At 46.8% G+C, this 11,540-nt stretch overlaps 1 protein-coding gene across 1 annotated transcript in view; it reads left to right on the top strand.

Annotated features, from left to right (window-relative positions):
* Window positions 1–481: 481 nt before the first annotated feature.
* Window positions 482–11,540, top strand: part of LOC8040825 (arylsulfatase B) — a gene marked incomplete at its 3' end in the record, with an annotated part of 48,848 nt that continues 37,789 nt past the window's right edge. Inside the window, exon 1 of the mRNA XM_042288043.1 lies at window positions 482–683. Coding sequence (XP_042143977.1) covers window positions 482–683 — 202 coding nt within the window. The remainder of the gene's footprint in view (window positions 684–11,540) is intronic.

Genomic DNA, 11,540 nt, shown 5'->3' with positions numbered 1-11,540 from the left:
ACGCTATAGGGTTGGCTAAAGAAAATTCAATGGTCGCGAGTCTATAAATTTAGGGACATACATTACTCTATAGCCGGTTAAAGCACGTTCAATTGTCGCGGACTTATTACATTAAGGATATACATATTTTTATACTTCGCTTAAGAATATCGAACTGTCGCGAGTCTATAGCCGCGTAGCCATAAGTTGTTCTACAGACAGCTATAGAAATCGGAATGGTCTAGATTCTATAGCTTTGAAGACAGATTTTTCTGTAGGTGGCTATAGCGTGTTTTATGGTTTCTTATGGCTGAACACAGAGGGCCATATAAGGTGATAGCTCACCATATGATTTTTCATAGACGTCCATTGACCATTTTCGTATGGGTAACAACCAAGGACAACATTTTTGAAATCAACTCACGCCGCCTGCGCGTATTACGAGAGCAAACAGTGGTTAAGCGCCTGAGACATGATTTACCCAGATACGCAATATGTTGAAATGTCAATAGCCTCGAATATTCTGAAAATATTAATCACGCAGGGATGGGCGGACGCAAGCTTCCGCGGAAATCCCCAGATACCAACCCCAAACTTGGATGTTTTGGCATCGTCGGGAGTTATCCTGAACAACTACTATGTGCAGCACCTCTGCACGCCTTCAAGAGGAGCTCTCATGACTGGCCTCTACCCAATACACACAGGTGGGAGATTACGCCGTATCGACCACACCGGCCGCGTGTTTTGGTTCCAGCTTTCTGATACAGTTGTCGTATAACTGTTTAATGTCGTCCGTCTTATGAGGTTTGAATTTGAGAGAGTTGAAATTTGTCAAAAAGTCCAACTTAGTGCTTACGCAATTCGTTGTCAACGTGGCGTCATTGTCGTTCCCGCGCTGCCTTCTACCACGATTCTGGTGATTTTCCCGCTTTCTGTCTTAATCCGTTCTTGCGCCTTATCCGTATTCCGTCTGAGACGAGCCTGTATAGCGCGCTGTAACTGAAAGTCGCGTTTTTCAAACCAGCAACGAACGTTCCGAGGTCTATATCATACGACGTGAAAGTTTGTTTGGTCGGACGGTTGTGCGCATGCGCCGGCACAGCGGGATATCGACCAAAGTTAAGACCCCCAAGAAGACAAGGTACACGCGTGAGGTCATCATTGGCAGACCTCCGTCCCGCCCCTAGCGGCGAACACATTGAAGCTTTACGAGAGCCGCCGCAATACTTTCACATATAACTTTAAAAATATGTGCATTTGTGTCTTAAGCGGAGTAAAACGTATTTTGCTCCACAACAAAGCTTGCCGCTTTAAACGCCCATCTGAAAAGGTTCATGCTTTAATTGCTCTCCAAAGAGCGAAATACTATATATATTTATATTTTCTAATGAAAAACTATTATAGCTTGCAACTAATAAAAACGAAGCAATTAAAATGCGTTTTCCATGAAAATCGAATTCGACCATGCTAGATTTTTGAAACGTTCCGTCATTCAAATGTATATAACAAATTGTATTTTCTACATATGATGTGGACTTTGTACTTATTAAAAGAACTAGATTTGATCTGTTTGGTGACTTAAAGATGATTAAAATATCTTAAGTAAATAACACAGAGAAAGTTGCCCTACTTTTCTGAAAAATATTCAAAGGAAAACTGTTCGACGTCGATTTTTTAAATACACTAAAATATAAGTTATTAGCTCTTAAGCTTCATAAATTCTACTTTAAAAGTGTCACAAAATGTTTTAGTGTTTTCTTTTGAGAAATTAGAAAATAGCTTTCGGTGAAGTCTGCAATCCGCGCCCAGTACGTGTAACTTCAGTTTTCGCTAGGGCACCTTCAATGGCCAAAAACTAGAACAAAAAAAAAATGATCCGCTAAGTTTGCCGTTTGACCTCTATTTTGTAATAAGAATGCTCAAAGAATATTACAAAAAAAAATCCACTTCCAAGACGGTGTTTGATTTGTGACGAAAACAGCCATAAATATTTTGTGCTGCCGTTTTTTGATGATGGCGCTAAATTGTTTCTATTGTGTTTCCGTGCAAAACGCGAGTTCGAAACGATGTGTTTCAGGCTGACATTTCTCGCCGGCAGGCTGATACAAAGCGCGAGATAACCTTGGACGTTTTATGGAATCTTACGTTGGATGGCGAGGGTTAGCCAAGATTTTGTAGCCATAAGCCATACTTGGATATTGGGGTCTTTTATCCAACGAAAACTTGTTGGACTCGTCACATAAACTCAGAATGGGGGTTGTACGGAAACAACCAGTGGCGAGTCGTAATCCAAGATGGTGCACTGGATGTAACAGTTTCAGAGCCGATTGCCGTGCTGTTTCATACACTATAGCAACCTAGTCAAGACGGAATCACACAAGAGAATTCTATAGGCGCAGGAGACATCTATCTGATCACCAAGTCTTCTTAGCCACGGCCTTTAACAGCTTCATACTTTTAAGGCATTTTTCCTAAAACACTTCAAGTGAAAAAAAAAGTAAACTTCTTATCAAGGATCAAACCCACAAATTTGCGCTCATCTTTAAAGGGATTGTGGGGTCAAGTTTTGTATTTGAGAAAACAATTGAATTTCATTGTTATTGCATCGAGACGCATCGTACGCGCAATATCTGAATTTTGTAAGACCCTCTGCATGAGTAATTTAATTTATACTGCTCCAATCGCACTCTAGCGTAAACGGTGCTTTCTGTGGCAACATTGGAGCTCCGACGTCGCACAACACAAAGCGAGTATTTCTGTTTCGTTAGTCTTGTCGTTTACCTGCAAGTGAATGCTTCATCGTGCTTCGTTTTTGTTGACGTGCTCGACTTGTTTCGTGGTTGGGTGAGATTTTTGTTGCCCGATTGGGTGCCACAACCACTGGGCAGCACATGCGAGCCAAGACATGACCTTCCACACTTTTACGCGAGGCGTGCAGTGACTAGCAAAATGGATCGTCGCCGCGCGTAGGGACTGGGTTCCCGTCAAGATCAAGATCCCGCTTATGCAGCAATCATCTCACAGAATAGAGCTACGAGCCGAGTTCAGCGGACAGAAGGTTCGTAAGCTGAGGTGTGTTGCCGTGCCAACGATATTAAACTACGTCCATACACTCCTTGCCCAGATCGGATCAATCATTTTGTTTATGCAGCGAAACCGAAACCAACAGCTAGACCACTTGGAAACAATACCATAAGTTGTATTTAGCACGCGTGCAGTCAAATTCTGTTTGACCCGCATGTGCAAATAGAGCGTGGCTGCGATTCACCGAGCTCGTCCAAGTCAAGTGACGACATGCATTTAAACGATTCGCCGGTTGCCTTCGACCCGCGGTCATCGCCTCTGAGGGAAAGACCCGCAGCCTCATCACCGATCCAGTGGAAGCGCCATCATGTGTACCCAGATACTGCTTCGTGTACCTAGTTGCCGCTTCAGAGGCGAAATCTGCATCCTTTGCTTTGCAAGCGCTCCTGATTCGTTCGGTGGCCGTCGCAGTTGTGCTTGCACGAAACGGCATACATTGACTCGAAGCTTATGGCTGTTTTCGAGTAATATCCTGCTAAAAGGCGTGACTTTTTTTTTGCACACACTTGGAAACTGCAAGAAAAGAACTTTATTTCAGTAGGGTACAGCCTAGGAGAGTGAATCTAAACCATCGATGTTTCGCGGACCCCTTGTGGATCGGCGGAGATGATGGAGGACCCCGTTCGTGGTGAGAGGAGAGAAAAGGTCTAGGTTAAATATAATAATCATTTAATAAATGGATATAACTAAGGGCTAGCGTGAAGTAGACCTCTCTTATTGACGTTCACGCGAAAAACTCGCCCGAAAACTAAAACATTTATTTTCGACCTAAACAAAAAAGAACTTTTATTGTTGGACTTGACTGATGTGGCAGAGCTTCAAGGACCCCCATTTGAGAACCACTGGCCTAGGAGACTACACAATTTGAAACAAAACACAAGACATCCATCGACCAACGCTTGTTATCCCGACCATCCGACAAACCTTTGCGTTTTGTGACGTCACGCAGCGGCTACGGATGTCAGCCATACACACTGGCGAAATTCGGGGTGCAGTTTCGTACATACGCTCTTGAAAGGTTTAGTTAATAGCGGGAGATCATATATAAAAATAAAAATGTTGTTTGTCGAATTGAAGACTCCCTCGACTTATCGAGCGCGAAAACGTAAGTACTTCCGGTTTCGACCGGACAATCCCTTTAACAGGCAACCGCATGGCTTTCAGTTCGAGGTCTGTAATCAAAGGTAGCTTACAGGGCAAGGAAAACGGCACACAAACCGTTTTCTCCGGGGAAAACCTAAAATCATTTCCGTCGGCCAAACTAGCAACTTTATTTAGAGCTAACTGAAGCTGGCGTTCACAGGTGAAACTGTTACGAGAGGAACACGAAATTTGAAGATCGTCTACGTAAATTGAGTATGAGATGGAAGACGGGAGTGCAAACCCCGACTGGTGTGTGCAGGTGTTTACCGGCCGTCCGTATCTTCGGACCGTCTCACGGTGTCGTCACTGTCTGAAGGTGTTGGGAGAGCCTCCCACTCATAACGCAGTAGTCTGCTCCGGTGTCGACGAGTGCCGTCGCGTCGTGGGCGCCTATCATAACGTTGAGGTTATTCGGCACAGTTGCGCAAACATCGTATTGGGGCGTTGCGGCGCTAGAGTGGGAGAACTTCGACGATCTTGGTGGATCTTGGCATCGTTCTTCTTCGGCGACACCACCTCCCGGCATTGCCGCGCCTAGATTTCCCGACGGAAAGCGATGGGTGACAGGCTGTCTCGGCGAGACCGGCGGAAGGGCCATGGCGAGCGTAAGGAAGACGGTGAACGGAATGCCTAGCGGAGAGACGACTCAGGAGGTGAGCGGCGAAGGCAGTCCTCGATATTCCGAGGCCGCTCTCCAAGATGTGGTTGAGAGCCGTGGGGCCCAAATTAACCGCCGTAGGCCCAGTTGGCGGTAGGATCATCGACGGTAGATGTGGTCCGCTTCACCGCTGTGTTAGCAAAGCGGGCGTCGATCGGCCGCGCGCCACACATCCGTCTTCTTAGGCTCCGTTTGTTCAGTACGGACGAGCTGGGGCTGCCCTTCCCGGCTTCAAAAACCCTTCGGCTCTGGGTGACGTCGCGGCGGCGTGAAGTTCTGCCAGGCAGCTGGCGCCAGTCTTCGAGCTACTGCCGCGTAGGTCAGAGAGGGCTCATCGGGTGCTGCTACGCTAGTAGAAGCCTTAAATTTGAATGCCCGTTGAACTTCCTCGCGGACAACTTCGGCTATCGACAGCGAAGCAGGCTGGTGGGCAGCAGGCAGGATCTCCCAAATTTGCTCCCGGATGATCTCGTGGATGTTTTGGATGTTGCAGCTGGACGGCGAGAGGGAAGCGAAGCCGGGAGGTTTCTGGTAGTGTAAGGCCCGTGCTTGAAGGGCAGGTTCGATGTTGGTGGCCTCAATTATGAAACCTTCGATGGTAGTAGGCGGGCTCTACACGAGGCTCTCGAAGATGTTTTATTTCACATCCCGCATTAAGACCTTCAGCTTCTTTTCTACGGGGGCCTCAGGATCCGCGCGGTTGCCCAGTCGAAGAACATTTTCGACAAAGCTAACGACGCTCTCGTTGGCGTCTCGAACCTTCGCTTGAACAAGGCTTCGGCGCGTTCTCTTCGGTGTTGGGGAATGTTCTTCGTAACTTAGCCTTGAGAGTCTTCCAGGGGGTGATCAATGCTTCGTGGTTCTCGAACCAGTTCCGCTTGGTTGCTTCCAAGGCGAAGTAAACATTCCGAAGACACTGTTCCGGTATCCACCTGTTATGGCAAGGCACTCGTTCGTACTGTTGAACCCAGTCGTCGATGTCTTCGTGGCTTTTGCCGTGGAAGGGAGCCGTTGTTGTCCGAGGAGCGACGACAGGTAGACGGCGGAAGAACGGCCGGGTTCTGCTGGGACATCATCGTCGTCTTGGTCTTCGAGTTCTCGGGTAAAAGTCCTAATTCCGGTGGTGGGCCTCGGTTGCGGTGACTTGATCGGGTCTTGGTCTGGTCTTTGTTGGGTTTGTTGTGCTTGGTGTCTAGGGGTACAGCAAGCCGACTACAAAACAGGACCAGCCAGGTTGAGAACACGAGCCAGTCTCCCTTTTATTCCTCGTCTTCTACTTATATAGCTGCAGGTGGTGCTTCTCTCTTGGAGCTGCTAGAACATCTTCCCCTACAAATATCGAGTAACCTAGCAGGTCGTCAGGTTTCACAGCAAGCCCACTCCGCGTGGTTGGAAGGCCTGTAGTTCTCGTAGGCAAGGAAGCCGTAGATGTTGTAGACAAGGAAGCCGTAGATGTCGTAAGCAAGGAAGCCACGTTAATGGTAGCCAGGGGTGATCCGTCACGTGCGCATTGTTAATGTGACGTGGGAATGGGAATATAAATCAAGTGTCCTCGATTTCTTCTCACAACTCCCGGGTCGGTCTCAACTATATATGAACGGGCCCTCCTGAAGGCTCCGTGACGTCACTACTTTGTCTTTGGTCTGAGGCCAACGTGCGTTGTGCAATATGCAGTGGCTTAGGTGCGTGTAGTTCATGCCTTTTGTCAAAGTTCATTTTCTCTTTGTCCCTGCCCTGTTTCTCCCGAATATTGAGGAGATCGGGATACGGAGTCTTAATTTCGGCGAGATCCGTCCAAGGGTAGTGAAGTCCTTTTGCGCCTTCGGATCAGGAGCTCTGCGGGGCTGTAGCCGTTTTCCAGAGGTGTGGCTCGGTACGACTGAAGTGCGCGATAGGCGTCATCGGTCTTATTCATACTGCGCTTGAATATTTCGACAGCAGTCTCTGCAAAACCGTTACTTTGCGGAAACTTCGGGCTGGAAGTTTTGTGGTGGAAGCCCCAGTCTTGTGAAAACTTGAAATATTCTGACGACTCGATGTTTTGGAACTGTGGGCCTTTGTCACTGAGCCAGTTTCTGGTGTGCCATGTCTGGCGAAGATAGATTTGAGGTGGCCGATTACGGATGTTGTTGGACAGGCTCGTGAGTGGCGCAACTTCTGGGAATCTAGAATAATCATCGGTGACAAAGAAAAAACATTTTCCTGCTAGGTAAAACAAGTCCCTACCAACTTGCTGCCACGATCTTTCAGGGAAAGGCGTTGGCATTAACGGCTCTCGTCTGTTGCTCGTTTTTTAGATTCACTAGTGACATTCTCGGACAAAGTTTTCGATTTGAGTCGATATGCCAGGCCACCAGACAGACCTGCGTGCGCGTGTGCGGCATTTAGTAATGCCTTGATGTCAGATGGTGTATTTCACTGAAGATGTATTCTCTCGTGGATTGGGGTACAAGAATCCTTGAGCCTTTCATTAGAAGCCCCCATTCAGAGAAATAACAGTTCCGCATTTACAAAAGTCATTACACGTTTGATCTACATTGCTCTTGATAGGCCACCCGTCAGCACAGTATCGGGTCAAGAGCTGACAGGAGACATCTTTTTATTGTACCTCCTCGATTTGCTGAAGTCGTTTGTCCGTAGCGGGGAGACTGCATTTGATGCCGTGAACGTAAGCGTCGATCTCTTCTTCCAATTCACGGCTAGGAACTTCAGCCAGAGGATGTCTGGACAAGACGTCAGCGACGATGAGGTCTTTACCTGAAACATGTCTGATATCATATGAGTGCCTCATCATGCGTAGCTGTATAAGCAGTAGTCTCAGTGAGATATCTTCTAAACGTTTCGTGGAAAAAATGGGACCAGAGGTTTGCGGTCAGTTTGAATGATGACTTCCAATCCTGTGATGAGGTCGCAAAAACTTTTCACAGCTCCATTTCACAGCCAATCCTCCCGTTTCGATTTGAGCATAGCGCCTCTCTGTGTTGCTGAGTGTCTTTGATGCATATCCGACTGGACGATACGTGTCGCCACTCCGCTTTTGTCGCAGAACTGCGCCAATGCCATAGGACGAGGCGTCTGCCGAGATCACTGTTATTTGCTTGGGATCAAACAAGGCGAGTATTGGAGTTGAAGTGAATGTTGCTCTCAAGGTGTCAATACCATCTGCTGTTTACAATCTCAGACCCAAGCGTTCTTCGAACTCGAAAGCGCCGTTGGGGGATGTGCTTTTTGGGCTAAATGTGGAATGAATTTTCCAAGATAGTTTATCATTCTCAGAAAACTCTTCAGCTCACTTCATTGGCTGCTGTTTTCATTGCCCTGACTGCCATGAGCTTGCCTTCATCAGGGTGGACACCAGTTTGGCCTATGATGTGGCCTAGGAACTTCACTCGGGTTGCTTCAAAAACGCATTTAGAGTCGTTTAGTGTGATTCCCACTTGTTGTAGCCTTGCAAGGACATCTCTCAGTCTTTTGTTGTGTTCTTCCTTGGAAGAGCCGTAGGCGAGGATGTCGTTCATGTTGCATACATGGCCCTCAATGCCGCTCAATAGCTGGCTGATCTTCTTCTGGTAAAACTCTGGTGCGAACGTGATACCAAATGGAAGCATTTTGAACTTGTACTTCCCGAAAGGAGTGATAAAGGTTGTCAGAATCTGCCGCTCTGGTGCTAGTTGAAACTGCCAGAAGCCGGAATTGGCGTCGAGCTTGGAGAAGAATCACGCATTCCCCAGCTGTGCAAGAAAGTGATCCGTGGTAGGGCGATGATGAAGTTTTCTCTCAACTTACTTGTTCAATGATGTGAAATCCACGCAGATTCGATAGCTTCCATTTGGTTTCCGCACCCCTATCGTAACGGAACACCAGTTGGTGGGTTCGTCTACCGGTTCCATAACGTCAAGCAGAATCCTGTTTTCGAGCTCTTTCTTTATTTCTTGCATGAGAGGTATTGGGATCCTTCTCAGGGAGGCTAAAGAAACGGGCACAGCGTCTTGATTCAATCTTATCGTGTATGGCATGTTCACGCAACCAAGACCTGTAAAGAGCGAAGGTAACTCAGCTTTAGCGTTCACTGTATTGGAGTTTAAAAGGGACACGAGCCAGTCTCCCTTTTATTCTTCGCCTTCCACTTACATAGCTGCAGCCTGTGAGTCTCTCTAAGAGCTACTAGAACAAGGTCTTCTGCGGCTTGGGGTCGGACTTGCACTGCGGGCCCTCGGAGAGATGCGCTGAACGGACATTGGCTACCGCGCACCTCCACCAATATATCACGTATGACGAGGTGACGAGCAAGAAATAACTGAGGAAACTGAAACATTTAATGGGGCGAACTTGTGCCCGAAACAAAAAGGAAACAGAAGATAACAACAGAGCGTCGCGGACGGCTAAGTCCACATAACAGCAGGATCGAGCGCTGGGGCGAAATTGACTCCGGCTCGTCAAGCGGAGCCCCTTATGTACACGCGTGGGCCTCTGGAACGTTCGGAGTAAAACATTCGGCGACTAGAACATTCAGACCTTGAATGAGTAACGCAGTTCTAGAATTTATCAGAACATCACATTCCACAGTCAACCAAATGTGTACCCACGGCCAGGACTGGAACCTTGGCTTTTTGCGTGGAAGGCAAACGTGCTAACCGTTAGGCCGCGAGCGCGCTGCCTGCTCGGTCGGCGGCGCTCGGGGCAATATGCGTGTTTTTTGCGGGGATCCAATCCTCGTCGCCATTGTGATCTACAAGTTAATTTGGGATAATGGAAGGATATATTTATTTAACTGTTTATTTTACAATCGATGGGTGTTACGGGAAGCGTCTTTTCTGGTCTGCAACCGCGCCCAGTTTGTCGCCTCCAGATGTCACGTGTTTCTCTGTAGCTCGCCACTCGGTTCCCCCCCTCCTGGTGCCTCGAGTTGCATCTGCCGTTGTTTGTGCTCAATAGGTCGTGTTCACTATGCACGACGAACACGCACGTAATACCACGGCCACACCTAAAAACCAATTCGACTCACGAGGAAAATCTCAAGGTAGCTCAAAAGCTGCATTGACAGTTCGGGGGAAATTGCTGAGTATTTTCTCAGTCGAGTGGAGTTTTAAGTCGAATGTGATATATGAAGCGAAAAACCGTTGTCAACTGTAATTTGAGTGAGGTTTCAAGTCGAGCAGCCTTTGCACATGAACTGGTGCCGCCGAGGCGCGTTCCACAGATATCTCGGGCAGAAAAAACCAAGTGAAGGGCTAGCACTGTCAAATTCAGATTATACAAAACATACCACACTGTATCCAAGCGCCACGAAACATGAATGAATGAATGAATGAATTTGGAGTTTTCTGTCGCAGCAGCAACATAGGCCATAGTGCGCCACACAAAGGGTGAGTAAATATCACGTCTAAAGGTTCATTACTGCACGAGATCAAAATATCAAATATCACTTAAAAAACCTAGTTTCAAGTCTATGTAAAATATTCATGTTTTCTAAAAAGGTAAAAACTTGTGTGTACGCAATAACCTGCTCGTCTCCAAGGAAAATGGCTAAGTGAAAAAATATTTGTTTTTTGAAGAAGATTGGAAAGTAGGAGCGGCGTTCATCATTAAATTGTGGACATACTAAAAGGATATGAAGTACAATTGGGATTTCAGAGCAGTAGCCGCACATCTGTGGGTCGTCGCTTTTTAGAAATCACGCATAAGTCAAGTGTGTATGGCCTATGATCAGTCGGCATAAGATGACCTTGTGAAATTTTTCGGATCTCTGGCACTGCGCCATTAACTTAAAAGAGGCGTAGCTCTATGGAGTTTATTATGAGTATCCTAGTCCCACTCTACTTGCCAGGAATGTTTTATTTTATTTCGTAGTGTAGTTCTATAGTCTGTCACTGCGCGGGTGTGAATTTGAATGGGCCTCTTTACACATGCACCTGCGGCTCGGTCGGCATCTTCGTTGACGTGTATTCCTGCATGGCAAAAGTGAATAGTGATGTTTTGCATTGTAGCGTTTGTTACTTTAGCACGAAGCAGAGAAACGAGGGGATGCTTCCAGGACGTTGCAGAGTTAAGGGCAAGGAGGGAACTGAGCGAGTCTGAAATATCACAGATAATCTGTATTTTTGCTTGATTTTTTCATCTACCATCAATAAGATTCCAAGAAGTTCAGCAGTAAACGCAGATGTATTGGCATTAATTCGTCTAACACGTTGAAAGAACTGCCCAACCGCAGCGCAGCCAGCATAGCAGTAGCCTTTGTCCCATCAGTAAAAAACTTTTCTCCGTTTCGTAGTGACTAGCAATCTCAAAAAATTCTTGCGTTATAGCACTGGCCGCGGCAACTTTCTTGTTGTCTTTTTTCAAAGAGAGGTCGCGTGTTATTGCTGGGCAATCTCAATGAGCAAGTCTGTGTTTGGTTTTAATGACAGAATAGGCTACATCAAAACTTTAGGTCGCTGCGGCATCCTTCATCCGAAGTGCAAAGGAAACCGTTAGGAATGACTTGTTTTAAAAGGCCTGGTGGTATTTTATGCTTTTAATAAAAGAAAAATTCGGATGCTGCGGAAAAGTATGGAGTTTTCAAAAGCACTGCGTGCTAAGATAAAACCTACGTTTATCAAGCGACCGCTCATTTGACTCGGCATACAAGCTGGGCACGGGGGTGTTCGAAAGGCACTGGTTGCCAGTCGGATCTTCT

The sequence above is a fragment of the Ixodes scapularis genome, unplaced genomic scaffold (genome assembly GCF_016920785.2).
Source record: "Ixodes scapularis isolate PalLabHiFi unplaced genomic scaffold, ASM1692078v2 ptg000979l_1___fragment_2___debris__unscaffolded, whole genome shotgun sequence".
NCBI classification, from domain to species: domain Eukaryota; kingdom Metazoa; phylum Arthropoda; class Arachnida; order Ixodida; family Ixodidae; genus Ixodes; species Ixodes scapularis.
This window is presented reverse-complemented; position numbering and strand designations above follow the sequence as displayed.